At 51.6% G+C, this 27,082-nt stretch overlaps 2 protein-coding genes across 4 annotated transcripts in view; both read left to right on the top strand.

Moving 5' to 3' along the window:
• Window positions 1-5,953, top strand: part of PINX1 (PIN2 (TERF1) interacting telomerase inhibitor 1) — a 60,126-nt gene extending 54,173 nt beyond the window's left edge. For all 3 annotated transcript variants that reach the window (XM_083831275.1, XM_083831276.1, XM_083831277.1), the window contains exon 7: window positions 2,591-5,953. In XM_083831275.1, the coding sequence (XP_083687401.1) occupies window positions 2,591-3,190 (600 nt within the window). In that variant the 3' untranslated portion in view covers window positions 3,191-5,953. The remainder of the gene's footprint in view (window positions 1-2,590) is intronic.
• Window positions 5,954-11,463: 5,510 nt separating this feature from the next.
• SOX7 (SRY-box transcription factor 7) lies at window positions 11,464-15,479 on the top strand. Its single transcript, XM_083831274.1, has 2 exons — window positions 11,464-11,833; window positions 13,106-15,479. Exons 1-2 carry the CDS (start codon window positions 11,605-11,607, stop codon window positions 14,005-14,007), a joined length of 1,131 nt encoding a protein of 376 aa, XP_083687400.1. The 5' UTR covers window positions 11,464-11,604; the 3' UTR covers window positions 14,008-15,479.
• The last annotated feature ends 11,603 nt before the right edge of the window (window positions 15,480-27,082 follow it).

Below are 27,082 nucleotides of genomic sequence, written 5' to 3'. Positions count from 1 at the left end.
GTTTAGAGTTCAGCGGTGTTCCCATGGCTACTTAGGTACATCACGGGAGGGGGAACACTGCTGGCATGTAACAGCCCTCGCAGGTGATTTATGGCTTTACATAAGCTTCTCCTAAACCGAGAGGTTTTCTAGAGTTGGCACCTCCTTGCTTGTCTCCATGCCCTGTTAGTTCTGTGTTCAGTGGCCCGTGGTTATTAAAATTCTTATCAATAAAGGAGTTTCTGAGCAAGGTTCTTATTTTCTGGGATCGTGCATACCTTCTGAACTCCTCAGCTTAACCAAAGGAACATTTTTTTTTAATGCCTAATGTATTTTATAAAAAGAAATGTGTAGAGTTCAAGTAATATTTGCCTTCAATTACAGTAATTAAGTTGTCAGGACTCAAAGTCACCAAGGGAATGAGAAAATCCTTTCCTGGTTGGCCAGAGGATAATTGGTGTTCTGGTTGCGAGTGTGTTTTACATATTGGGGTGGGGAGGGAAACCGTTCTGGCTGGCATCTGCGGCAGAAAACCTGGGAGACTGTTTGTCATTTTGCAATACAAGGTGTCAAAATCCTCCTGCTGGCAGAAGGAAGAGAAAGTGACCTGTTTAACGTTGCTTTAGCAGGGCAGCTATTTTTTGATCGGCACCTGTGCCGCTTGCTCCGGTTGGGACGCATGTCTTTTTTAATAAGAAAGCGACTGCAAACATAGCTCAGTCCATTTATTCTGGGGGTTGTGTCTTGTCAAACGTCTACTGCAGCTCCCCTTTCATGTGTACACTCGTATCTGTAGCTATGTGTAGGTATGTGTGCCTTTTTCCCCACGTTAAACATCTCTTTGCAGACTTTGATAGAAATCACATAATTTCTGTTACCTCCTAAACTTACTCGAGGTAGGCCACAAAGGTATTCCTGCAAGAAAAGTACCTAATTTTGCTAAGTGCCCCCACAAACATCACTGGCATCTCAAGTGTAGCGTTGCTTTCGTTCCACTGGGCTAGCTCTCTTGAAAGCCGATGGATGAGGAAATCGCCACTCGTGATGCATCGCTAACGACCCAAATCTTTGCATTCCTGCTCGTGTGAGTAAAGGTTACTGGTGTACAAGGAGTCAGACCTGTGAAACCTTACCTACAAACCCTAATAAAACCCATTTCAGCCATCAGCTTTAATGACGCCCTAAAGAGAGCCGGATCACTTATCTCCACCGTCGTGCACTAACTATGAAGTTTTGAGATAAGTGGGTTTATATCTCCCACTTTGCTGCTGGCCTTCACCCTGTTATCACTTGGTGCCATTGGATGTGGGTGTAAAATATTACTGCTCCGATTTGGTTGCGTTTTATAGTCACTTCAGTCCACGTACAAGATTCATGGGCAGAGTGGGTGCTCTTATCTGCGTGCGTTTATGAATGGAAAAACAGCCTCGTAGCTGGCGTACTCGCCTCGTTTGCCCGTAGCGGCTGCGGATAACCTCCTGTTTCAGAAGCATCTCGTGGGCCAGATGTTGGTAAGGACTCTACACGATTCCTACCTGCTCAGCTTTTGCCATCTAAGGGGGTGTGCTTAGGTACCTGCAGTTCACACCAGCCTTTAAAAAAGAAAATAAAAATTGGGGACGTTTCCAGAAGTCGTTTGTGACTTCTGCCAAGCCAAAGGATGTGCCACAAAGGGTTATTTTTGAGTGCTTCAATATCCATGTAAACACGTCCGAATTTCAGCTGCTCTTTGGGCATGTTTATTTTGCAAGTCACAGATAATTTAGCAAATTTTTTTTTTCATCTTGTTGCATTTGTTGCTTTTTCAGGGTCGATTCTCTTCATGCCATACATAACATCCAGCTCAATGAGTGTAGTTTGCCTTTTGTTTTACATTTACTTTCTAGCCACTTGGCTCTTTTTATAGATACTCACCTGCAGCTAGAGTTCAGCAGCTATTTATTCTGTGTATGCAGAAGCCTTGTAAGATCTAACCTGTGATGTTGTTTTTGCCATCTGATAACATATGATCAAATGGAACATGTTTAAATAACAACGTCTAGGACACAATGACAGTAAAGCAGCTATGAAACAAACATTTCTAAAGATCAGATAAGATGGAAGGGATGCATCAATGCTGGATTGCTCCGTGTAGCCCAAGTTGTTGCACTTCGCTGTAGAGGTATTCCAGGCATGGGATTTCCTTTCTGCCACAGGCTAATAGATCATACCGTGCTATTTTTCATGTTGGTTTATATCTTGTAGAGGCATGTGCCTTTGCAAAGTGAGTGTAACACGCCGAGTATGATAGTATTACACATAATCTGCATGAGTTGCACAGGAGTAGGTAAACAGAAATTCAAACCAACAGAGAGTCTTACCCCATCCCTGCTCTAAGTTACTGTACTTGATTCTCTTTTTGCTTTCCGTGCCACCACCTCCTCTCCCTAAACCAATGTGATCTTTTGCGTTAAGGACATCCTCACTTCTGCTGAAGTCTTTACTTTAACGATTAATTTTTAAACCAGTATATGGTTTTAAAATACTTTTAGTGTTAATATGCAGAAAACTAATTTTGTTTAAAGCCATTATTTCTGACTGCCAACTCCTGTTCCTCCTTGTTCCGCTGCAGGAGGATGACACTGATCCCAAGTCTCAGGAGGAGAAGCAGAGAGACCCCTGGCTATCTGAGCCTGCAGACAGTCCCAATACAGTGAAGAGTGGTCTCACTGTACAGGAATATTTCGCCAAGCGCATGGCAAAATTGAAGGGATCCCAGAAAGAAGCAGAAACAAAGTCAGACAATTGCTGCCCAGCCACAGAGGAAGTCTTGGAGCTTTCAGAAGAATTGGAAACCAAAGCCAAGAAGAAAAAGAAGAAGCAAAAGAGTGATGAGGCAGAGAGTCCAGACCATTGTGAGAAAGCAAAAATAAAAAAGTCTAAGATAAGTAGCTTGAATGGAAATGAACTGGATGCTTCTTTAAATGAATGTCACTCAGGGAAAAAGAAAAGGAAGCATAAAGAGCAGCACGAAGAGGAAAGCATTAGTAATGATGAAAATATGGGCAATGGAGAAGTTTATATGGGAATATCTGATGGGGAAGATCTCTGCACAGAGGACTCAGAGACAAAGCAAAAGAAACGCCACAAGAAGAAGCACAAAAAGCAAAAAGAGGAGACAGGTGACTGTACTGAAGGAACGCAGAGAAAGAAAAAGAAGCACTGCAAGTAGATTTAACCATTTAAGAGTCAAGGTGGGACTTTGAGGTGGTTTGAACTTTATCACATTGGATGAGAAGCCTACATAAACACCAGCCAAACATCAGATGGTAATTCAGCCTTGAGTACACTTGAGCTCCTCATCCAACTGAAACCACAGATTGTATTTAAATACAGCTCTTACAAGGGGGCTGAGAACATGGTGACAGGCCAACAGGAGCTTCAGTGCCATGGTGAAAAGGTATCCAGCTACAGGGCCAAGGCTTGCACGTCTACAAAGCAAGACTTGATTAAAAAGAAAACAACAGCTATGCTTTGCCCTCCCGTTGTGGCAGAACCGAGGTTCACCTTAGGGGCTGTGCAAGAGCTGTGTTTTAACACAGCAGAGCCTACACCTTCAGCCCGCGTTCACCCTGGTGTGACTCCATTCACAACAGATAACAGCAAGCAAAATCCGGGCTGGTTTTAACCACTGTGGTTAGGACTGTGAAAACCAGTAAATTGCTGTGTGCTGGTTCACACTGACTGTGTTTTCTCAATCCAGGGAGATGAAAACAGAAAAAAAAGTCATCCTATTGCTGCCTTTATTATTAAAGCCACCATTGTTTTCACTTGTGATAGCTCTACTTCTGGAAACAGGAGGGGGGTTGCAAAGCTGTATGTATTTCTTTTCATTGATTTTTGCGAAGTCGCGTGTAATTTTTTCATTGATCGCCGTTTACGTATAAAAATGAACATTGTTTTTTCCCAAAATGCTTAGTCTTTAATTAAAAGATTACCCCCGATTGTCACAACTAAAGAAGGAAATAAAGTAACTCCCTGTGTTCCCTGGCCAGTAGTTAACTATGGTCAAGTAACTGTAACTTTGCAACAGGTATAGGAGCTTGCCTTTCTTAGCCGTAATCTAAATCTTTGGTTCCCAGGCAGCATTCGTGGTACCTTTGGTGATGCACCTGGCATTCAAAAGCTGTCTTGGATAAGCAAAGTTTTCTGTGAAATTGGGAGACCAAATAGATTTTAAAAGCATAGCTACTCCTCTGCATCAGTATTGCCATTGACACATAGAAACCTTGCAATTTGTAACCAAATCGGAGGCTGTTTCTCACTGCAAACCTGGAAATAAGTAACGCTGGGACTCAGCACTGCCGCAAGCCATTGTGGAGGAGAGGTTAAACATTCAGGCTGGATTTTGGCACCTTAAGCTCCCTCAGCAAAAAGCTGTCGGAGGACGTGGGTGAGCTTGGAAGCGAAGTGGTGAAATGGGAAGAAGCATTCACTGTTCTCGTGTCTGGTCCTGATATTGCCTTGGCCACAACAAATTGACAGCGCAGCCCTGAAAGCCAGCCAGTTATCATGGCATCATCCAGGGTAGCCAACCAGGATTTAAATTCGTTAGCTCTTCGTTTGTTTTAGGGCCTGCCTGCGTTTCATCAGAGTAAATCTAAACCATCCCATTGGCCTGCTCTGCTGGATAAATGGGTACGTTTGTGGTTGAGCCCAGCTGAGTCGCTGAACATGGCTTGAAAAACATTGTCAAGATGCAGATGTAATACGAAAAGATTCCTTAAGCTGCCTTTATTGTCCAGCAGGAGAAGTGTAGCCTACAATACGCAGCCCACACGGCTTCAGATGTCTCAGTTGCAGCTCAGCTGGACTTCTCGCTTCTTAAGGTGCCTTGGTTTGCAATGCCAGGATATCTTAAGATCTGTCTTAAGGGCTTTCTTGCCCTGAGGACACACCCCACCCGTTCGTTGCAGCAAAACTGCTGTACTTTTACAATATGGTAAGGGAGAACAAGATGCCTTTCTCTGTGCTTCCCACTGGCGTTGTTTTCGCTAGTAGTTTTTAACCCTTAGAGCATTTGCTTTCCAGCTCTTTGCAAATATTTGCCATTGTGATGCTGCTGGGGCTGGGCTTGTTCCCTGCCTTCCTTAAGCGACAGATCACTTAAATACCATGAGCTTGCTCTGGTTGCAAGCAAACTTTGCGCTCAACATAAAAAAAAAAAAACTTCTCAATGGGAGAAGGCAGCAAAATAATTTTCACATTACATTATGAAGCGTCCTAAGTTTTAAAGCAGCTCTCCTAGTTTCTTGCTTACCGCTTCCTAGATTTTTACTAGTCAGTAGAAGCCCTGAATGTTTCCCATAATGTTTTTTTTAACTGTTATGCGGCTAAACTTTACAATCTCCTGGGGATTTTAACTGGAAAAGGTGCTAGTAAAGGAATAGGGTTTCCTTTGCCAAATACTGCTGGGTTTGTTCGCTTGTTCGCTGTATTAATCTTACACGAGTTTTTGTGTGCTGGATCTTATGGAAAGTGTTTGGTCAGATTCCAGTGTTAGTTACAGCAAGAACAGCAACAACAAAAAAAAAGGAATAAATCTTTAAATGTGTGGTGTTCCTACTGGTAAGCACAGTAGATTTAGGATTTAAATCTGGTTCAGATTGAAATACGAGCTACGAACAGAAGATTCTCTATTTGTACAATAAGTGGGAATTTTGCTTTTTCCTGGGAAACGTGGGATTTTATTTTAATGTGCCTCGAGCTCAAAGAGAAATAGCACGTGCAGAAATTGGGTTGTAGGAAATGACTATTTTTTGATGTACTAGAATTTGAAAAAAAAAATGATTCAGCTGCACTTCTTTGTATGTTAGTGATCAGCCAACTCTGTATTATGCAACAAGAAGCTCTTCTTACCAGATACTGGCTTGTGAAGTGGATGACAGACACAATAACATATTTCAAAGTAATAAATTATTATTTTTTGTTTGTAGTGGGTTGTGAGTCCAGTTTTAACCAAACTCGGGTTTGGCAAGAAGGCCTTTTTAGAAAGCAGAAGAATTCCAGCATTACTCAGATGGTGAAATGAGCAGAATGTAAGCACAAAGAAATTATTTGGTTTAGTTCTGTGAAAATAATACTTTTGAATAGCGGTATCTTTTGTTACATATTTGTCCATCGTACCCACATATTGCAGCACAGATTTAATGTACCTCCAAGTGAAATCACCCAGAAACTGAGCAAAATGAAAGTCGCCGGTCTGCTTTCGCTTCCAAATTAGGGGCGATGCGCGCACACAGCATAGCTACTGAATCGTTTTCAATTTGGGTAATCCCAATTCAATTTGGGTAATTGCCAGTGACATAGAAAAAAGTGATGGGTTTTTGGGAGTTACTTCCACTCTTTGCAGGTATGGTGTAATTCTTCGCTTTGAGCCTTGAAATTAATTGTTGGTGCAATGCCATACCAAGCTAAATGATTTGCAGGCGCAATTTTGTGAGCAGCGATAGAGATGCTAACCTTTGTGTTTGCAATTACCTGCAAGCACAGAAGTGTGTCCTGTAAAGCGTGTCCTGTAAAGCAGAGGCCACATCAAAATACCCCGTTACCAGCATCGGACCAAAGTCTGCACGAGCTTTTTGGGCTTCCAAAAACGCCTGGTTTGATCTTGCTGTTGTCTGACTCTGTAGCACCTCCTGTAGAGCCAGGGACGGGAAATCGCACAGGGTGGCAACCCCGACGTGTGCAACAGGTACTGAGCACCGTTCCCTGAATTCCCTTCAAAACTTGCCACCTCTTGTGCTGTGCACTGGTTATTTCGAGGCCCAGATGTGAGCTGCTGTTAAGTACAAGTTTCAAGGCAACTATGAAGAGCTCAGAACCTCCTTACGTCTATAGGAATTTCAGCTGGTAGGTCCTATATGAGATGCAGCCTCTTTGTGATACATAAACATCACAAATATTGATAATAATAATACAAGAAATGCACTTGGGGACCCCTCCAGCTCAGCATCTTGTTGAATTCGTGGAGTTTCCCTTTAAGCAAAAGCTCTGGTGCTGACTTCTTTCAAATAATCAGCTCTTGGCAAAGCAAATTAGCAGAATGCACCGCTTGTAATTAACCAATTTTCTCCTGTTTAAACACACAAGGCTGAAGTTCTTAAAGCATCCACCTTCAAAAGGCACAATTTACGTCACGAAACCTCCAAACCTGCCAGCACTGAGAGGAGGAAGGAAGCTGCAAGAAGAGAGGAAAACCACACAAAGTCTATTGGAGAGGCTGCATAGCATCGCGCCCGTCCTAAAAAAGATCTTGCAGCGGTGGGTCCTGGAACGGCGAGGGGATTGCAAGCATCTGGAGCAGCCCCCGGCTTCTTTTCTTCCCTGCCCCTGGCAGCGTGTGGTTTGCTGTAAATCCAACCCTTGCCGTGCTGTCGGCCGAGGAACCCCGAGAAGGGATCAGAGCTCACGAAGTACTTGGAAAATAAGCAAGGGAGGCATCTCCATACCTGTCCCGTGCAGGGATAATCAAAATTCCCTCTATACACAAATGTTTTAGTGATGGGGAACTGGTAAATATGGTTTGAAAAGGGAAAAAAAAACACCTTTGTGGTTGCTGCAGTGGGAAAGTTGTTCCAATGCCAAACTGAAACTCAATTTCTCAGCAAGTCAGAACTTAAATTCTGCTTCTGAGTCACTCGAAGATTTTTTTTTTCCATTAATTAATTAATCCATTTTTATAAATTTTTACGGCGTGAGAAGGAAATTCTGCTGGTCCCTTTTCACCAACTAAAACGCATTTCTTTTCTAACTGCTCAAGCTGAATTTTAAAAATAGCAGGAGCGGAAATACTCAGCGCTGTGCCTGTGAGTGTGCCGAAACCGTGAGCGTTTTTCTCTGCGTTTTTCGCTGTGGGGTGGACGAGGGGAAAGCTCCGGCTTCGCCTCCCAGCAAAGAGCTGATGCCCGGAGCCGTCCCTGGGGCAAAGCAGCCGGGAGCCCTGCAGGAACCCCGGATGCTGCCCTTGGGAGAGGAGAGTCCCATCAATAATTAAGGACCACGTAAATCTGGAGCTAATTTAGGATTTGTGCTTTGTCCCGCGTTTTAATCTCTCCAAGGCGAGGGGGTCACTTGGGGAAAAGGGGAGAATTTGTAAAGAGCGGGGACGGGCTTGCAAAAGCCGCGCTCGGGCGCGGGTTTTCCGTGTGACCCCACGGGAGTTGCAGCCAACCGTTCCCCATCCGTGAAATGGGGAGAACAAAGCTTTCTTCCACCCTTTGTCTGCTCGCTCTATTTTAGCTCGTGGCTTTCAGCCGTAATTTCCCTGCTCTCAAAGCCCTGCGAGAGCTCTGCTCCTTCCCGTGCCCCAGATACAGGTAAGCGCTGTGCCAGAACCGGGAAGGTAAGCAGAAAAAGTAAAGGTGAGCTTTCCAGCCTGCTGCTAATTACCCTGATACGGTCGCAATTAGAAAGGTGGCATTTTCACATGGCCCCGGCTGCCTTTATGTAACGCCGGGCTTCCTACAGGACAGGTTTAACCAGCATTTTAAGTAGGGTGCAGAATGAAACCCATCTTACTAATGCAATCAGAATGCCAGGTGCTGGAGGAGAAAGGGGGAAAAATACATATATTTAGTATTGTTTGCGCCCAAAATGTGGCGTGGGGGCCTCTAGGAAGGCCCTGTCTCCTTGCAGCAGGGGAGAAGATGCGAATGGGAAGGATTTTGCAGAACTTTGCCCCGTGAGCCCACAGTGGGGTTTCCGAAACACGGCGTGACTTTGTCCCTGCAATACCTGGGGGAAACCAGGCGACGCTGCCCCCACGATGCGAGGGGAGCAGCCAGGACCAGGAAATCCAGGTGAGCTGCTCGCTCCCAGAGCCTCCGGGCCTCTACGGCGGAGGCAGGAGGTGGCCACGGGTCTCCCCGGGCTCCGTGTCCTCCCCCCAGCCCTGTCCTTTCCTCCCATCCTGCCAAACGCCCCTTGGACGCCCGGCGCGGGATGGAGGCACGGCCGTGGAAACGGGCTCAAGAGGAGTCCGTTCCTTTTCTTCTCCCTCGAGGGATAATTCGTAGCGCTGCTCCGAAAAATCTCCTGGCCTCCAGGGCCTCGAGAGCAGAGGTGGTATTTTTATAAGAATAACTGTCCCCGGGCCCTGCGCATCCCAAGAGTTTAAAAATAACGCTGAGTGGTGTAATATATTCAAAATAAACACTTGCAACTCGGTTTCACGCACTTCGACTCCTGCTAAAGGGAAGCCTCAAAAAAAAAGGAGGAAGCCTCAAAAAAAAACGGATGAAGCCTCAAAAAAAAAAAAAAAAAAGGATATTAGGGCTTTTCTCCCCTTGGTTTTCTAGGAAGATGGAGAGTTTGGCTGGGCTCTGCCTCCATCCAAGGCTGGAGAGAGGAGCAGCGCCTCGGCTCTGTGGCTGTCCTGGGCACCGGGAGCTGCAGAAAACCCAATGGGAAAAATAAAAGGGAAGAGGGCACTCGACCTCTGCAGCAACTCCCCTCTGCAAAATGCTCCCGGGAGAGCTGTTGGGAGCAGGATGGAGGGCTTGGCACCCGCTGTCCTGCCTCGTCCCGGCTCTCCGACCCCGCTGTGCACCGCGGGGCCGGCACCGCCTGGCCCCAAATCCTTCGTGGCCCCAGAGCACGGCTCCGGAGCGCAGATGAAAGGCAAGACGCTGTGTGCCGGCCTCCGTCTGTGTGTGTAAAGGGTTTATAAATCTGTCCCCAGGTCAGGAAATCTCCCGCGCCTTTCAGATTTAAGAGAAGTTGCCTTCCTGTTGTATTCCCAGATAACGCGGCTCTGATCGAGCCCACTTGTAAATAGCTTAATAGATTTAATCAGTTCCTTTGGAAAATGGTGTCGTTTCCGCGAGGGTTTCGTACGGGCCGGTGGGGAAAAGCTCGGACGGGGCGGCCGCAGCTCCGTGGTGAGATTTGCGGCTCCCACCTCCTCGCCCGCGCCGCGATCCCGCTCCAAGCAGGAAACCCAGGCAGATCCCGACCCCGCAGAGCTGGCGCTCGCGACCCGACGAGAGTCAATAGGAACACCCAGGCACGTGGGCGAGCGCTGCCGACCTGCACAAACACCCCGGCCTCGGATCCCCGCTGTTTTTTTTTTTTTTTCCCCCCCCAAGGAGCACGGGGGCAGCCCCAGGAGCCGCGTTCGCAGCCTGGCCCCCCGGCTTTTGCTGACAGCGCCGAGAGGAAATCCACAATCAGTGGAAGCAGAGCCCATGTCAGGGGGTCAGAATCATAAAGGAATCGAGCGGCTAAATATATTCCTCGGGGGCGCGGCGCAGGGCTGAGCTGGGCAAGGGGCTCGGGTGGGGATGTTCGGTCCCGTTGCCCTCCCTGCACGTGCTTCGTCCTAGCTGGGGGGGGGACGATTTTCCTGCACCAAACCGGGATTTAGGGTTTGTTCTTGGGAAATACGATGAATATCATCGTGATGGCGATGCTTCCAGCCTGGCCAGGCTGGGGTGGCTTTGCTCCGTAAAACGCAGCAGGAATTAAAAAGGCCCCAAAGCATCGTGGTGGCCCTACACCTCCTCATGTCCCAGGGACGAGCTGCGGGGACCGACGGGGGATGCTGCAACCCCTCGGGGCCGTGCCCAAATCTATCCCCGGCTCAGGAGCCCCCCAGGCTGGCCAAGCACCCACCGCACGCCCGCCGGGTCCCCATTTCCTCCCTTTCTGACCTGGGATTTGGGGTAACCGGGTGAGAACCCGCACGGGGTGCCAAAACGCGGGGTTCTGGTTGGAGCAGGGGGGCATGGTGGAAAAAACGGGACGCCCCTGCAGAACCCACACCCCGATTTCCCCTTGCAAACGGGCACCCTGCAGCTTGCCCAGACCTGGGGAGGGGGCTTGGAGGGGCTCGACCCGACTTTTGCACCCCTGCGGGAACCCTCCTTTTGGGGCCATTTTCCTTTTTCCTTTTCCAGCCTCCCCCTTCCCGCCCCCCCAAAAAAAATAAAAATAAAAAAGAAATCTCGGTGCCTGCAACCCCTCACCCTGCACTCCAACCAGCCTTGAGATTTATTTTTTATTTTTTATTTTTTTTATTTTTTTTTTAGGGGGAGGAATGAATTTGAATTCACCAGCCTTGAATTTTGGGGACAGGACCACTTCCAGCAGCCCTTCCCCGCTCCCCTCCGGCTGCGCTCGCTCCTCCAGCAAGCCAGCTCCAATCCGTCCCCGTACAAAGAAATAAATATTAATAAAGCTGTTACCAAAAAGGGGAGGGGGAAGCGGGAGGGGGGGGTGCTTTTGGGGTGCTGCCTCCCTCCTCTCTCCCCCCGGGGTGGGGGGGGGGAGCGCAGGACAGAGGGTGGGGAGAAGTTTTCTTCTCCCGGCCGGGAGTTTGCAAACAAGGAGGAGCAGCGGCAGCCAGTCCCTTCGGTGTCATTGGAGGAGGGTTTTATTTTTTTATTTATTTAATTTTTTTTTTTTTTCCAAGGAGCTCATAAATACCGGGGGGGAAGCCGGGCGGGAGGCTGGGACTGCGCGGGGACCCCGAGGGCAGCGCGGAGAGAGCATCGGGTGGAGGAGGAGGAGGAGGAGGAGGAGGAGGAGGAGGAGGAGGAAGAAGGAGGCTGGGGGAGGCCGGGGGGGTGGGGGGGGGGCCGGGCCATGGCTGCGCTGCTGAGCACCTACCCCTGGCCGGAGAGGCTGGAGGGGGAGGCTGCGGAGGGGCTGCAAGCGGGGCCGCCCCCGAGCCGCTGCCCCCCGGGGGAGAAGAGCGCCGAGAGCCGCATCCGCCGCCCCATGAACGCTTTCATGGTGTGGGCGAAGGACGAGAGGAAAAGGCTGGCGGTGCAAAACCCCGACCTGCACAACGCGGAGCTCAGCAAGATGCTCGGTGAGGAACCCCCGGGGTGCGGGGGGGCGAGGGGGGCGGCTCGGGCGGGCACCCACCGGGGGGTGCCAGGCTGGCACCCTGCGGTTTATGGGGTGCGGAGCCTGCCCGGGGTCCTGCGCCCGAAGGGTGGGCACCCACCTGAACCCCCCATGGGGTGCAAAGCCCGCCTGGGTGCAGCACCCTAGGGTGCAAAGCCTCCTAGGCGTGTTCCCTGCCGCCCCTGGGGGCACGACACCCCCGGGCTGGCAGCGCGTGGGAGCCCTGGGTGAAGCGCACGGAGGGACCCCCAAATTTTCCAGGCCTGTCTTTGCTGTCCCGCTTCATCCCCCAAACTCGCTGACCACCCTGACATCACCAGGGAAGTATTTTCTGCTGGGTCTTCTCAGGGATCGCAACCCATTTTGAATATATATATATATTTTTTTTCCCCACTCCCCATCCACTCTTTCCCCCTTTTCCAAATCTCTTGTGCGAGACCGAGGGCGAAGAACAGAAATAACCCAGCCCCAGACGGCCCTGAGAAAGAGCTGCCCGAATTGCAACACACTCTGCCCAAAGTTTGTGTTTCCCTGGGCAGTTCTGCGGTGTTTTCTTTGGTGGTTTGGGGTTTTCTCCTCGCTGGCTTTCCAGGCAGCATCTCCTCTTGCCGCTGTCAGTTCTGCTCTCACTTTGGCGATGGGAAGGCACCGAGCACTCTGAGGCGGATCCGAATTTCTCCCCCTACCCCCGAGGAAGGGATGTCCCCACCGCGGGATGTCCGTGACCCCCCTGCTCCCTGCGCTGGGGACAGCTCTGCTCGGCTCTGGAGTGGCAGCGCTGCGAGCAGGGAGCGGCGAGGTCGCGGTGCCCGGGGCCACCGGGACAGGGACACATCCAGGGGCACCACGTCCTGACCCCCTGCCCAGCCGGGCACGGCCACGGCCCCGCTCAGCAGCGCTTCCTCGCTGCCTTTTCGCCGGGCTCCGCGTCCCAGGGAGGCGTTGCAGGATCCGGCCCTGGCGCAGGGGGAGTTTATTTGCCCTGGTTTATTTGCAGTGGGGCTCGGCGCACCCTCAGCACGGCCTGACCCTGTCTGGGGACTCGGGATGGGGGGAGAAAAGCGGCTTCAACCTGGCTTCAACGCCTTCCCGTTGCCGTCTCCTCCTCCTGTGGAGTTTGCAGGACGAGTCCCCCGTTTTCTCGGGAAATGGGAGCCCCGACCCGCCGTTGGGTCGAGCGCCCGGAGAACGGTGGCCGCGGGCACTAAGTGGATTTTTGTTCTCCCATTTACAGGCAAGTCCTGGAAGGCGCTGAGCCTCTCGCAGAAGCGACCCTACGTGGAGGAGGCCGAGCGGCTGCGGGTCAAGCACATGCAAGATTACCCCAACTACAAGTACCGGCCCCGACGGAAGAAGCAGGTCAAGAGGATCTGCAAGCGGGTGGACCCCGGGTTTTTGCTGGGCAGCCTGACGCGGGACCAAAACGCCGTGCCCGAGAAGCGGAACTGCGGCCGGGCCGGGGGTGAGAAAGAGGGGCCGGGTGAGTACCCCCCTCGCCCGGGGCTGCCGCCCGTCCACGGCTACCGGGATCCACCGGGCAGCAGCAGCGGCACCAGCGTGGACACCTACCCCTACGGGCTGCCCACCCCTCCCGAGATGTCTCCGTTGGACGCCATAGACCCTGAGCAGAGCTTCTTCTCCTCGCCCTGCCCCGACGAGCATCACCGCTCCCACCTCGCCGGCGGAGCCCCCTTCTCCCCGGAGTACGCGGGCAGCTCCCTCCCGTGCAACCACCATCCGCTCAGCCCCATGCCGCAGCCGGCCACCTGCATGATGCCCTCGGCCTCCGGCTGCCCTCCTCTTCCTCCTAGCAGCTACTACACGGCCGCCTTCCCCCCGCTGCAGCCCCCCGGCCTCCATGCCCACCTGGGCCAGCTCTCCCCGCCGCCCGACCACCACGGCTTTGACACCTTGGACCAGCTGAGCCAAGCCGAGCTCCTGGGGGAGATGGACCGCAACGAATTCGACCAGTATCTCAACACCCCTGGCCACGGCGAGCACCACGCCGGGGCTTTGGCCAACGGACACGTCCCGGCGGCCTCGGCGGCCGGTGGCTCCCACGCGGCGGAGACCAGCCTCATCTCCGTCCTCGCCGACGCCACGGCCACCTACTACAACAACTACAGCGTCTCCTAGACCTGCGGCCGCCTGGACTGGCCGAGGAAGGACCCAACAGTATTACGAGGCGTTGGTCCCACGGGGACGTCGCTCGCCTCCCCTCAGGGCGTCCGAGTCCGAACCACGAGGGCCGTGGATTCTCCTCGGGGGCTTAGGTAAAGGATTTCGGTCGTCAGCTCGCCACCGGGTGCAAAGCGTTGGGTGCCCTGCTCTGAAATGGCCAGGGGGAGTTCCTGCTGCCAAAGCCCCTCTTCTGAAGCAGAGATGCTCCTGGGAGCACGGGGAGGCTGCATCCCGTTTTGGGGCACCCTCAGCTCTGCTTTGGAGTTGGGAGGGTGGCGGCATCCCGCGAACAGCATGGACGAAACCCCTTGGAAGGGGAGAGCGGGCAGGGATGGGTGGGAACAAAAGGAAGATTTTGGTAAATGGACACAGGATCCACGTGCGTGCCGTGCCCCGCATACCTGCCCTGGGCTTTGAGCCCAGGTGAGCAGCGCTGCCCCACGTCCCCGCCCTCGGTGTTGGTGGTGCTGTGGCCACCCCAACCAGCCCAGACGCACCAGTAGGGTTAAACCTGCCCTGTCCCCAAATGCGTCACATTGTCCCAAGCAGTGTCTTCACCCCCGGGGACATCCCAGAGGATGGGGCAGTGGGAATGCTGCCAGCTCAGGGTGCAACCTCCACGTATGAGATCAAGGTTGCGGGGCAGGATCTGTCCGCTGCCAACACCCGCACGGCTCCCCCTTGGCCTCCCGGCAAAAGCGCTCCCAAAACGGGAGCAGGAGGGGCTCCGCTCCCCACCGGGCCAGGAAAACGTCTTCAGATGAGCACTTTGGCAAAGAGGTGATGATGTAGCAGACACGTTTTTATCAAACATCCTTTGAAGGCGAACGCTTAATGTTCCGAGCCGCAGTGCCCAATGCCTCCTCTAACTCCAGCGTATTATTGCCTGTAATAAAGCTGTACATTGATTTATTCCTTCCATTATTCCTCCCCTTGGATTTTGTATTGCTCGAGTTCTCTTTCTTTTCATAAAGATGAAGCTTTATTTTAAATCAGTTATATGACATGATTAATCTTAGTGTTTACTGTATGGCACTTGGTAATGATTAGTTAGTAGCGTGGCTATGATTTTCTGGTTTCAGTCCCAAACGTGTATTAATAATAATTGCAAATAATACTTAAAAAACACAACTTCACAAGTTTTTAAGCTAATACATTCCATCTTTTTTGTGTGACTCTATGCATTTTGAATGAGTGTAGATATGAGTTTGCATAAAATATTTAATTTAAATAAATGTTTTTATACGATGATTGTTTTATGATTTAAATTGCTGTAGCTATTGACAAAGTTTTCAAAGGAGAAACGTTTCCTGTGCAAGTGCTATTATTTTAATTTTTTTGTTGTTGTTGTTTTTGGTATTTTCAGCCAAACTTTTCTACTTCCTTTTTTTTTTTTTTTTAATAAAAAAGATCTGTGGTTATCTTTACAAGGAGTGGGTCGTTTTCCAACAAGCCAACTTGAGGTGTGACTTACGTGTACCTTTACTTCTCACGGCGTGGCTGCGGAGCAGCACGCCATCCCCATGGGCTCGACCCCGTTTTTCTGAGTACAGCCTATTAACGCCGGGTCCTACAGAGGTGATCTGGTGAGGTTAGGTGAGGCTCTGCCTTTGGTGGTGGCGCTGATGGTGGAGAAGCGAGTTTCCCAATGCCCGTTGTGATGACTGCCTATGAGTATTGGCTGGAAGGGGTCTGCAGAGGTCACCCAACCTCTGGTTTGGGTAGGAAGGGACCTTAAAGATCACCTACTAATGCTTAGGTACTCCTTTGTCCCAGCTTGTGCCCTCATGGAAGTAGTCCCGTCTCCTCCCTTACCCATCAGTCGAGCATCCAAATCCCTTTTAAATCCTGCTATGACGAGGACGACCTCAGGGGTCCTGGTGGCACCACAGACTGCGGTGGCTCTTGCACCAACATGGCACGAGGGCACCAAGTTTGCTGCTGGTGAAAAACCCTCTTCCAGGGTGTTTTGTGAATCAATCCGATGGGACAGGAGGGAAAGAGGGAGGTCCTGTGAGGCCTTTTGGCCTCTCCACCCCCGTGGCATTAAGTGACCGGTGCAGGACCATGCCAGGAGCAGAAGTGGGGCCCTGGGGCCAAAGGGTGCTCACATCCCCCCAGCAGCACCTTCACGGCTGTTTCACAGCAAACTGCAGCCAAAATTGAGTCTGCCTTTCAACCAGCCAGCCCAGGGGCTGCTTCCTTCCGTAGGAGGTCTTGTTGGAGGGGGCACCCACCACAGGGTGCTTGCGGAGGCTCCTTTCTGCCGGGCCTGCTGCAGGGGCAGCTGGGGATGGTGTACAATGCGACCTTCTCCTTAGGGCATTAGCTGCTGCTTCTCCTTGTCCCCATACCCCACACAACCACGGGACTGACTAAACCCCCCCGAGCCTCCTCCCTGCCTCCCTTCTCACAAACTCGGCCTTGCCAGGCGCAAAGCTCGTACCCAGAGCTGACAGCGGCGGCGGCCGGAGTGCGGCTCCCCGGGGAAAAAGGCCTTTCCCTGGGCACCCCAGCCCGGTGTCTCCTGCCAGCAGGTCCTGTCCCCGCTTGCCCAGCCCAAAGCCACGTGAGGAGCTCTGGGAGCATGTCACCCCGCGCTCGGCACGTCAGGAGCAGCTGCAGGCCCGGGCCGGGAGCCGGGGGCCCCCTGAGGGTTTTGGGAAGCGCAGCCAAGGCGAGGTGCGGCTCCTTGGGAGCCGGGGCTCGCCAGCAGGATCCGGGCACACGCCCAGCACCGGCAGCAGCCGCCGTCCCCCTCCCGGCACACACCGGCAGAGGAGGTGAAGTTCGGGAGCCGAGCCGGCCTCCCCTATCTCAGCAGGCTGGTGAATGCCACGCGATGGGGTTTTGCTCCCACCCCATAGCACCTTATCGGGATTCAACGCTCCCCAAGGCGCACAGAGCAGCCAGAAAGTGGCCAAGAAAGGTGGAAATGGATATTTTATTTAATTTTATTTTATTTTTTGGCTCAAAAAGTGGATGTTCCTGCAGAGGAGTGAAGGCTGTGGTGGTTTAGAGGCACTGGGTGGTCTCCACACCAAGAAGGGCTCTTTCTCCATCACTCCTGGGCGCGTTTCCCCTCCCTCCCCGCGCACACCAGAGTCCTGCAGTTTGCGGCCCGCTTTCTCCAGGCTGGGAAGCAGCAGGAAAAACCAAATCAGAGCTGCAGGAAGGGATGAAATGACCTCAGGCCGGGCTGCAGCTCAGGGCTGGGCCAAGGCAAGGCCCTCTCCTTGCCAAGAAGTGGCCAGAGCACGAGTCCAGCCCCTGTCCCCGGCCAGCCCTTGACCCTCGGTGGCTGGGTGTCGCGGGATGAAGTCACCTTCCCGGATAGCACGGATCGGGGCTGGCCAGAAGCTGCGGTGTGTGTCACGGCAGGGCTGGGGCAATGTCCTTTGTGCCCCTTGAGCAGGTGCTGGTGGCTCCTCTCACGGTGGAAAATTTCGGAAGGGGGTTTGCCTGTTTCAGAGAGCATCACCGGAGGTAGGAAGAGGTGTGAGCTGGGTGGCACGGGCGGCTGGTCCCTGTGACACAGGGCAGGGGTAGGGCCTGGTGACGGGGCTCCGTGACTCAGTTTCCCTGTCTGTAAAATGGAGCTAAGGCTTCCTTCCCTCCCACCCTTTTTCTGTCCGGCCTTGCGACATGAGCTGCCTCATGCCACGAGCCTGAACCGGACCAAGTCTTTGTGCTCAAGGGGTCCCTGCCCCACATGGGGGCTCCTGGCGCTGCTACTAAATTTGATGCAAGGTGCTTTTTTTCCTTCCATTGCCCTCAAAGCACAGGGCAGGAGGCTGGGGAGGGAAACGGAGGCAGGGAAGGAGACCTCGCTGAGGTCACCCACTCCCACCCAACACCTCCCACTCCCCTAAATTCCCCTTTCCCCCCATCAACCCCCATCTGCTCATGACTAATTGCCTTCACCCCCCCACTTCTTTGCCCCCCTACCCCACCTCCACACCCCACAGGGAGCCACAGCTCCTCCCGGGAGCAGGGAGGGCAGGATCAGGCTCTCCCTCCCGTTCCTCCAGAGGAGGGAATGAGACAAGCTGCTGAGTGGTTTCCTGCCCTCCACTGCCAATGGGAGCTGCTTCGGGTGCCGGGAGCAGGGAGGATGTATCCGGAGCTGAGTGTTTCCTGGCAGATAAGGCCAGCCCCTCCTGCCGGATGTTATGAGTCCAGGTCCTACCTCCACGTTTCAAGCGAAGGGGCCGAGGAAAGGCCTGGCTGTTTATGTCAAGGAAAAATAACTTCTCCCTCCGTGCAATCCGACGGCTCCCCGAGGGCTACGTGCGGGAGGATAAACACAGGGAATGGGAAAACAGGGGGTGAAGGCACAGGGGAGAAGGGCAGGAGGGCTGCTGAGCCCCAACAGGGCTGGGCTGCCAGGGCAGAGGCAGGGGGAGATGGGGAGAAGGGCCTGGGGCTGGATAGTGCCAGCTCGACCCACAGAATGGCAGTGTGGTGAGGTTGGAAGGGACCTCTTGGTCCCTTCGGTCTCCCCTCTGCCCCAGCAGGGCCACCCTGAGCAGGGTGCCCAGCCCCACGTCCAGGTGGCTTTGGGAGATCTCTGAGGAGGAGACTCCACAACCTCTCTAGAGATTGATGTTCAGCCACAACCCTGCTCAGCATCAATCCAGAGGAGCTTCCGCATCAACCTGCTTGGCCAAACGTAGTGTGCTTCCTTCCCCTGTCCTTCTGTTGCCCACCTGGAGAAGATCCAGCCCCAGTAGGAACGTGCTCAGCTCACCCAGTGTCTTGGAGAGCCCCTTTGAGGCTGGAGCTGAGGCCACCAGCACCAGCTTCCAGGGCTGAAGGCCCCAGTTTGGTTCCTGCCCATCTCTGCCATGCAGACGTGGAAGGAGAACAGGAGGTGGAAGAGTTGGGTCCATGAGCGCAGCAGGGTCCAGCTCATCAAGGGGGAGGGAGAAGTTGTGCAGTGGGTACGGAGGGAATGGGACAAAAGGGAATCTTCTCCCAGGGACAGATTGCCATCTTTTTGCAGGAAATGAGTAAAATGGCCAGACCCTCCTCTTTCAGATACAGCTTGGGTGTTCCTGCAGCCCTGCTGGCACCACCAAGCCAAAACCTCTGCACTTCCTGCATGTTTTTAGGGTCATCTCTGGGCACAAGCTGGGACAGAGAGACACCTGCACTGGACTTACAGTGGTTGAGAAACCCGGAGAGGAAAGATTCCCTATCTCCCAACCACAACCACCCACTGTGAAGGCATCCCAGTCCTGCCCCACGGCTGGGGAGCAGATACACCGGGGAGGGTTTAGGTAAGGGGGACCAGCCCAGGTGGGGGTCTCAGGGCCAAACAGTTGAGTTTGGGCAATATCAGAGAGCCTGTAGGTTGTTTTTATTTATTTATTCATTTATTTATTATTATTATTATTATTATTATTATTATTATTATTATTATTATTATTTGATAGCATGAGCTACTTCTGATTGAGAGTTTTGCCTTTGGCATCGATGGGGAAAAGTGTGATAATAGAGAAAATCTGGCAGTCTCCTGTCCAGCATGGTTTGTGAGAACCAAGCTGCCTCCCCACCCATTTACTCCCGTTTCAATACACGAGGGACTGCCGGGGTCCCGTTCCCCACCCTGTGAGCAGAGAGGCGCCGAGGATGCCCTGAGAAGAAAGGGGAGAAGGGGACGGCCCTTCCCTTCCTCCTCCTTGCAGCTTGGGAAGCCCACGCGTCCCAGCGGGGCGGCGAGGAGGGCCCCAGCAAGCCCAAGATGTTGTTCTTTCCCTTTGATTTCCACGAGCTCCCGCGCCGCTCGCAGCTCCTGGCCCCCAGAGCTTCGCGGCGAACAAAACATCAGAAGCTGGGGCTGGCCGTGCAGGAAGGAAACCCGCTCACGTGGGGGCTGAGTCACGGTCCCGATCCCGCTGCTCCCTCCTGGCATCCCAGGGACCTGGGAGGCACCAAGGGGATGGCAGATCCCGCTCCCACTGCCCGGCCGGGAGACCTGGGGTCTGCCCCCATAGCCTGGGGTTCTGCTGCTTGCTTGGTGCTGCTCAAGCACCGAAATCCTTCTCCCCTGCCACCACCTTGTCTTTGAGCTCTGAGAAATAAAACGCTGCTCCTGACTTCTGTTTCTTATTTTTTTTCTTATTTTCTTTTTCTAAAGCTTGAGTGAGAAGAGCTGGATTTGCTTCTTTGGTGTGTGAAGAGTCACATGAAGTCTCCACGCTGACCTTTTGGGCAGGGAGGGACACAGAAAACCCTTGTTTAAAACAAGTTTCTTGGCACCCCTGACCAGCTATATGAGGCTCTGCTGTCAAGGACAGACTTCTTGCCCTGGGCATCAGACAACACCACGAAGGTTGTCACCACTCAAACTCCCCCTGAGCAGCAAAGATCCAAGGTTTCATTTGTTTCTGAAACCAGGGCCACCATCAGCTCTGGTCCAGAGGGTCCTGGATTCCCAATTCTACCCCTCTCATTTACAAAGATATGATATATAGATGTAAATATAAATACAAACCAGACCGAAGGCTGGTGCAGCCCATGATGTACGTTCCAATGGGGTTAAGGATCTCACGTCTGAAGACACGTGTAAGAACAAGGTAAGTGGAATGATCTGTCCCAGCACCCCCCCCACTTCGGACTATCTGCAGCTTGGGGCTTGGTGAGCTCTGTCTTGAGTTGCCCTCAGTGAGATTTTTCTCCATATATTTGCTTGGTTGTGGGCTTAAAATTTTAGTACCCATCACATCCCCACTCCATGAGAAGACCACCCCCTTTTTCTGGCTTTAATCAAGCCGGGTCCATTTGGAGCCTTATTTCCCCAGTTGCGTTATTCCCTATCTACCTTCTCTGGGCCACACGTGATTTTGTTACCATATATCATAACCCGCTGCTCCAGCCACCTCTTTTCCAGCCTGAAGAGCTTCAATCTTCCTCTTTGGGTACCAGTCTACCCCAGGAGTGCTGAGACTTGATTTGGTCACTATTCACTTTAGGAACGCACTCAAGTGTTGTGGGCAGGTGCTGCAGAGGGAGGCTTGTGTGTTACTGAGCTTCAACAGCTCGAAACTAATATTATGCAGGGGTAAACTCGCTGGAGGAGACACTGAGAGATGCTGGGTGGGCATGGGAATGGCAACGAGTGCTGGGAGTGGAGAGCAGGAGGCTGGGAGGTGGTCTGAGCATGATGGACACAAGCAGCTTGGGTGTCAGGGAAAGGAGCAGGACTAAATAATGAAAGAGGCTGGAGAAAGCAGCCAAGGAAGGAAGGGTTGGGTGTGAGCAACCACGGTCTGGCAATGAGAGTTAGGGCTGGGAAGGAAAAGAGCGTGGCTGGAAGGATGGATGTTGGATGAGGAACCAGAAGATGGAGGAGAAAAGGGGTGGGCTAGTGGAAGACACCTTTTGGAGTGGGAATTAGGCTGGGAAAGGGCAGGAGTGACACCAGGATCCACTGGACAGGGCCAGGATGACAGACCTTACAGCAGGGACTGTTGGCGGAAAAGAGACAGGACAGGGACAAATGGCCCGAGGCAGAGATCAAATGATCAGGATCAGACTGACTGTGGCACTCCACAGCCTCCGTTTCCACAGCTGCCACCACAAACTGGTGAAGGCTTCCGCAGAGCAAACATCTCACATGTTCCCTTGTGGCTCCATGTGGCTCAGGAGAGGTGACAACTTTGGACGTGGTGCTTAGGGACATGGTTTAGTGGGTGACATTGGTGGTAGGGGGATGGTTGGACCAGATGATCCTGAAGGTCTTTTCCAACCCTAATGATTCTGTGATTCTACAGTGCCCTGGTGGCATGGTCGCTCCAGAGGCCCTGATGGCTCACATGGAGGCAGCTGTGCAGGAAAACAAACAGGTCAGGCTTAGCCCAGCTAGCTCATCCTTCCCACTGAAATCTCTCAGCCTCTCAAGGATGATGACAGCACCCAAACAGCCTGCTGAGAATGGCCCCCAGATTTCCCTCACCTCACCTGGGCATTGGTTGTGCCAGGGCTACTTGACGTGTGCCAAAATCACAGCAGGAGCATGCTGCAACTATTAACTAGAGGGTACACGAGGGTGCATGCCCCTGATCCCAACCCTATTCATTTATGAGCATAGATGCAAACTGGGGCCCTTGGGTAATGTTATGCTGTGGAATTTGGGTGGATTTGTCTGTTGGGTTCTTCACAACCTTAGAAAACATACCCGCTTCCCTTCTCCATGAAGGCTTTGATGGAAGAAGTGTTTAACAGCTCCTCTATTAGCCAATGCTGGACCCAAGCGTGTTTGTGCAAACTCTTGGCTCCCTGCAGAGTCCAGGCATTTCAGGAGACCCAGAGTTCCAGGAGACCCTGTGATGTGATCATGCAGTGAGAGGCATTAATTGCACGATCACATTGCAAGATCACATGTGAACTTTTTTTTTTTTTCCCTTGGACCCATGCCTTTTTCAGCTCTCAGGCAGATTTGGAGGCATCTGCTCAGTGTTTAACATTTACCTGAGCCTGCCAGGTCCCTCCCCAGTGATTGCACAGATTTGGGCAAGTCTGATCAGTGATTTAAGGTGGGATTTAACTTCGCAGGCATGCCCAGCTGTCTCCACTGTGAGACCGCAGGGTAGCAGCGCTCCCAGCTCGAACACCTCAGCAGAGGCATCAATTAAATGGCCAAACCTAGATCACAGCCCCCTGGTGATGAGTGGGCGATGGATTTATTTTCTCACCACCCAAAACCCAGCTCTGGGCATTTTCTCTTTAGTCTTTGTGCCCTGTTGCAAAAGCAGAGGATTTGGGTCTTCCTGATGTTTGTCCTGCCAATATCCTGTTTTTTCATAAGCTCAGCCATTTCCTTGGACTCCAGAGAGGTGAGGTGTTGGAGGTAGGAAGGACTTTCCCCTCAGTTTGGGATGGTGGATGCCCATTGATCAATTTCTGCTGGGCCACCCAGCTCTCACCTGCACCACCAAGTGAGTCCATCTGCACCATAGCCCCTGGTCACAAGCTGAGCATCTGGAAAATAAAATACCTGCTGTCCCCTAGCAGCCCTGATGACTGAACAGTCGAGGTGAAGACATAACTGGTTCCTCAGGTCAACCTGTGCCCATCTGAATATTGAGGAAGGACATCCATGCCTATCCAGCACCTCTACCTCATTCCCTTCATACTTTCTTGCATTGCCAGTGAACAAGACAGGAATCCTAGAAACAGCATTTTCCTTCACTGAACGTCTGGTCCACCCGGTGGAGCAATCTGGCACCAGGAGGAGAAATAGAGGTTGGGCAGGTACTTTTGGTTCTGTGTTCATCCAGCACCCTGCACAGCAGGGTCCTGGTGTATGGCAGAACCCCACACATCCTTCACTTCCCAGAGAGTGGGGAAGTGGGCTTGTCTCTAGCTGCTGAGAAGAGCAGGACAAGTCTTGCTGAAAGATTGATGGAGAACACAAAATGATTCATCCCTCCTAGCTATACCACACCAGTGCTCTGATGGCTTGGTTTAGTAAGACAGTGGGTGGATGGTGTTACAGAAAGGCCAAGAAACACTGCTGTTGGCTAGGTGGCCTCCAGATTTCCAAGAACACAGTACACAATCACTTGGCATGTATAGAAATCACTTTCTGTTCTGTCCCTGTCTGGCTCGCTCAGTTAGATTTCAAGAGCTTATGCTGTGCTTTGAGTCAAGCACCAGTTTCAGGGATGTGCTCCCAGCACTGCTTTTGGACCAGAGGAGGTAAAGGACCTTGTCTTGGCACTGCGGACGATTCATCCATGATAACGTGCACATAAGGACGTGGTGGGGCTGCAGAGCATTCATTACAGTTTGGTAACCTTGAGACATGCTGAAATCCCTACATCCCTGTGGTAGCTGAAAGTCAGGTGTGGAGACATCCTAACCCATTTCTGACTTGCCAGTGGCCAGGAGTTTCCTTGCAACACCAGAGCCCTGACTCGAGCATGCCTAGACCTTCCTGATGAAGAGAGGATTAACAAGTCCATTGTGAACCCTTAATAGTCAAGTCTCCAAGAAAACACAGTTGTCCACCCAGGACCCAGACTCAGTGTGAGTTCTTAATTTTTACCCTTCCCTACCTTGGTGATGGATCCTAGAAGTGAGGCCCGGAGCTGAAAATGTCTCTCCCATCAGCACCTCTGAGCAGACAAAGAGCAGGATTGTATTTCTGGACTGGGATCTCTAGAACTGCCTTGAAACAGGTGGCTTTAAGGCTAGTGTCTTCTTCTGGAGTCTCAGCTCCAGGTGGTGTGGATAACAACCTGGAAGATCTTATGGATGGTATCTACTTTGATGTTGATTATCTCTTTCATAAGGGCCTCCAACTGAAAATACAGGGAAAAAAAAAAAAAAAAAAAGAAAAGAGATACAGAAAGGTTGGGGCTTCACCTTTTAAAGTTGCTTCTTGCTGACAAAATGAACCAAGTCCAAGCAGGGAGTTCCCTTTCGTGGTAATCCTCTAGAAGCACACGTATGAAGAGAGAGGCTGAGAGCTGGGTTTGCTCAGGCTGAAGACAAGGCTCAGGAGAGATTTTCTTGCTGCTTCCAGCTACCTAATGGGAGGCTGTAGAGAAGACAGTCTCCTGTGAGATGTTGTCAGAAAATGAACAAAATATAAGGGACACAAGTTGCAGCAAGAGAAATTCTGAAAGTAGTTAACCCTGGGGACAAGGTCCCAGAGCAGCCATGGGATCTCTGTCCCTGGAGATATTCAAAGCTCAGCTCATCAAGGTCCTGAGTAACCTGCTCTAGTTGGCCTTGCTTTGAGCAGGGGGCATGAAACGTGGAGATTAGAAGTTGGGACTCCCAGTTTGAACTATCCTGTGGTTCTCCTCTGTAAACCTTGCAAATCTTTTCTCTCACAGCACGTGGAACTCGCCTTTCTGAGCAGAGGGCTATCACTTTCAAAAAGGGATTCATTCCGCAGAGGGTCTTGTGTAATAATGGTGAGTACTCAGTGACCCAAGCCCTTCAAGACCCCATAAGCCAAGGGTGATCACAGAGTTGTTGGTCAGAAGAAATACCTGGTGATCCCATATGGGACAGGAGAGGATCTATAACAGATCTTTTCCAAGATGGAGGCCTAGCTTTGAGGCAGAAGGAAGTGGGGCCTGGCTATAAAGTTCTCATGAGGTCAAATGTCCCTCTCCAAGCACTACATTACAAACCAGCCTTCCACCGGTGTCTGGGAGAGCTTGAATAGGCCCTTCACTCAAAACACGAGCTACAGCTCCACTAGCAACTAAAAAAGGTCTTTGGCTGGTGGGTAGCTGTGAATTGAGGTAGCATGTGGAGAACCCATGGCGGTACCTGCTTACCACCCATCTCCCCCCAGGATCCCCCATGTCAGAGCTCCCTCCAACCCAGACTCCTGCCTACTCAGTGAAAGGAAGAGAAGGAAGCCCACAACCCAGACCACCACCACCAGAGCACCACCACTGCCTGCCCTCCCTTCTCCAACCTCCCGAAAAGCCCTAAAGGCCACCCTGAGGGAGCTTCTTCAATGCATGGGACTGACATGCAAAGGATCTTCTGTAACTAAATGACCCACCAGAGCCTCCTGGTTGTTCTTCCCCGCTGCTCTCCCGAGTTCAAAAGGTGATTTAGAATGACAAACTCTGCTCTACCTGAACTTGCCAGCTATTGCCAGCAGCATGACGAGACTCCCCTTCATTGTACATTAATTTCACTAGGCGTACGGCCCAACAATCAAAGTACCTCATTAAAGTTTAATTAAATTTCCCAAGTGATTTGCTCCTGGGCTGAGAACCTGTAATGCAAGCCAAAGCAGGTCTGCATCTGTAGCATCTGTATGTGTGTGTATGTCTGTTTTTGGGGGTGTTCTTTTACTTATTTATTTATTTACGTGTGATTTTTTTTTTTCCAAAGTGTTATCAACACTTCATGGCTGTGGTATGAAATGAAACCAGTAGTGGGAATGCAGTCCAGACTGTATGAAGAAAAGCCAGATCTTACAGATTTCTACATCCACTCCTACTGAGAGCACTGTTCTCCTGGAAGAGCAACTGGATTTTGCACAACTGACCCTTCGTGGCACAGAGACAGGAGGTAGAATAACCAAGAACTGGAATAGCCACCCTTAGACTACTTCCCACTGTCAAAACTTGGTGGAAAAAAAAAAAAATGAGGAAATTCACAACAGCTTTGGATGGAAAAAAAAAATAAGAGAGAGATTTCTTTACATCAGAAAGTCTCATTGTATATCAACAGCTATATCTCATCCTCCACCTCAGCCTCATAGGTGAAAAATGAGGAGGTAGAAGGGTCAGACAGTGGAATGGTGGCAGAAAAGTAGAGTCATCTCCAACCTCTTAGCCTGCTCCCAGTGCTGATCCAACCCCATCTCTGAGTACACAGGGCTTTAATTCTTCAGTTAACTCCTTTCCTGGATTTTCCAGTGTTTTGTACACTTTATCTATGCTGTTCTTTTCCACCCTCCACAACTTCTGCAGAAGCAGCAAGTTGGTGCATTTGTCAGTTTCCAGCAGGGCAGCAATGTGCTGATGCTGTTTTTCAACCCCAATATCTATGCCACCTCCCAGGGGGAGCAGGTATGGGGGCAGAGACCCCCAGGATTGGCGTGGCTCTGCTGCCACCGCTCTCTCATGGCACAGCCAGACCGGGTGGAGGTGGAGGTGTTGGAAGTGCCTGTGTTGAGTAAGTGATTGCACAAGATGCTCAGCTTGAACAGCCTCGGCTTTGGCTGGCAGGCTGAGATTTCATCCCAGAAGACCTGGAGGACTTGGGAGATTATTAGACTTGGAAAGCGGTTATAATGGCTCCAGAGGTCCTGAGCCCAGTGAAGAGGCTCTTCCCACGGTGGTCTTCCTGCTTTGAGATTTTAATAGCTCTCCAGAAGTGGCCAGCTTTTCATGGACTCCTGAGGGAGACTAATCAGCTAAAATACCAATTTAGGGACTTTAGCTATGTCCCCAAAGGTGCACAATGCAAACCTAAACAAGCCTGTAAGAGTCCTGCAGCTATCAACACACACTATTTTGGTACTTCCCCTGCTCAAAACAGG

The sequence above is a fragment of the Anser anser genome (assembly GCF_964211835.1).
Source record: "Anser anser genome assembly, chromosome: 3".
Lineage (NCBI taxonomy): Eukaryota > Metazoa > Chordata > Aves > Anseriformes > Anatidae > Anser > Anser anser.
This window is presented reverse-complemented; position numbering and strand designations above follow the sequence as displayed.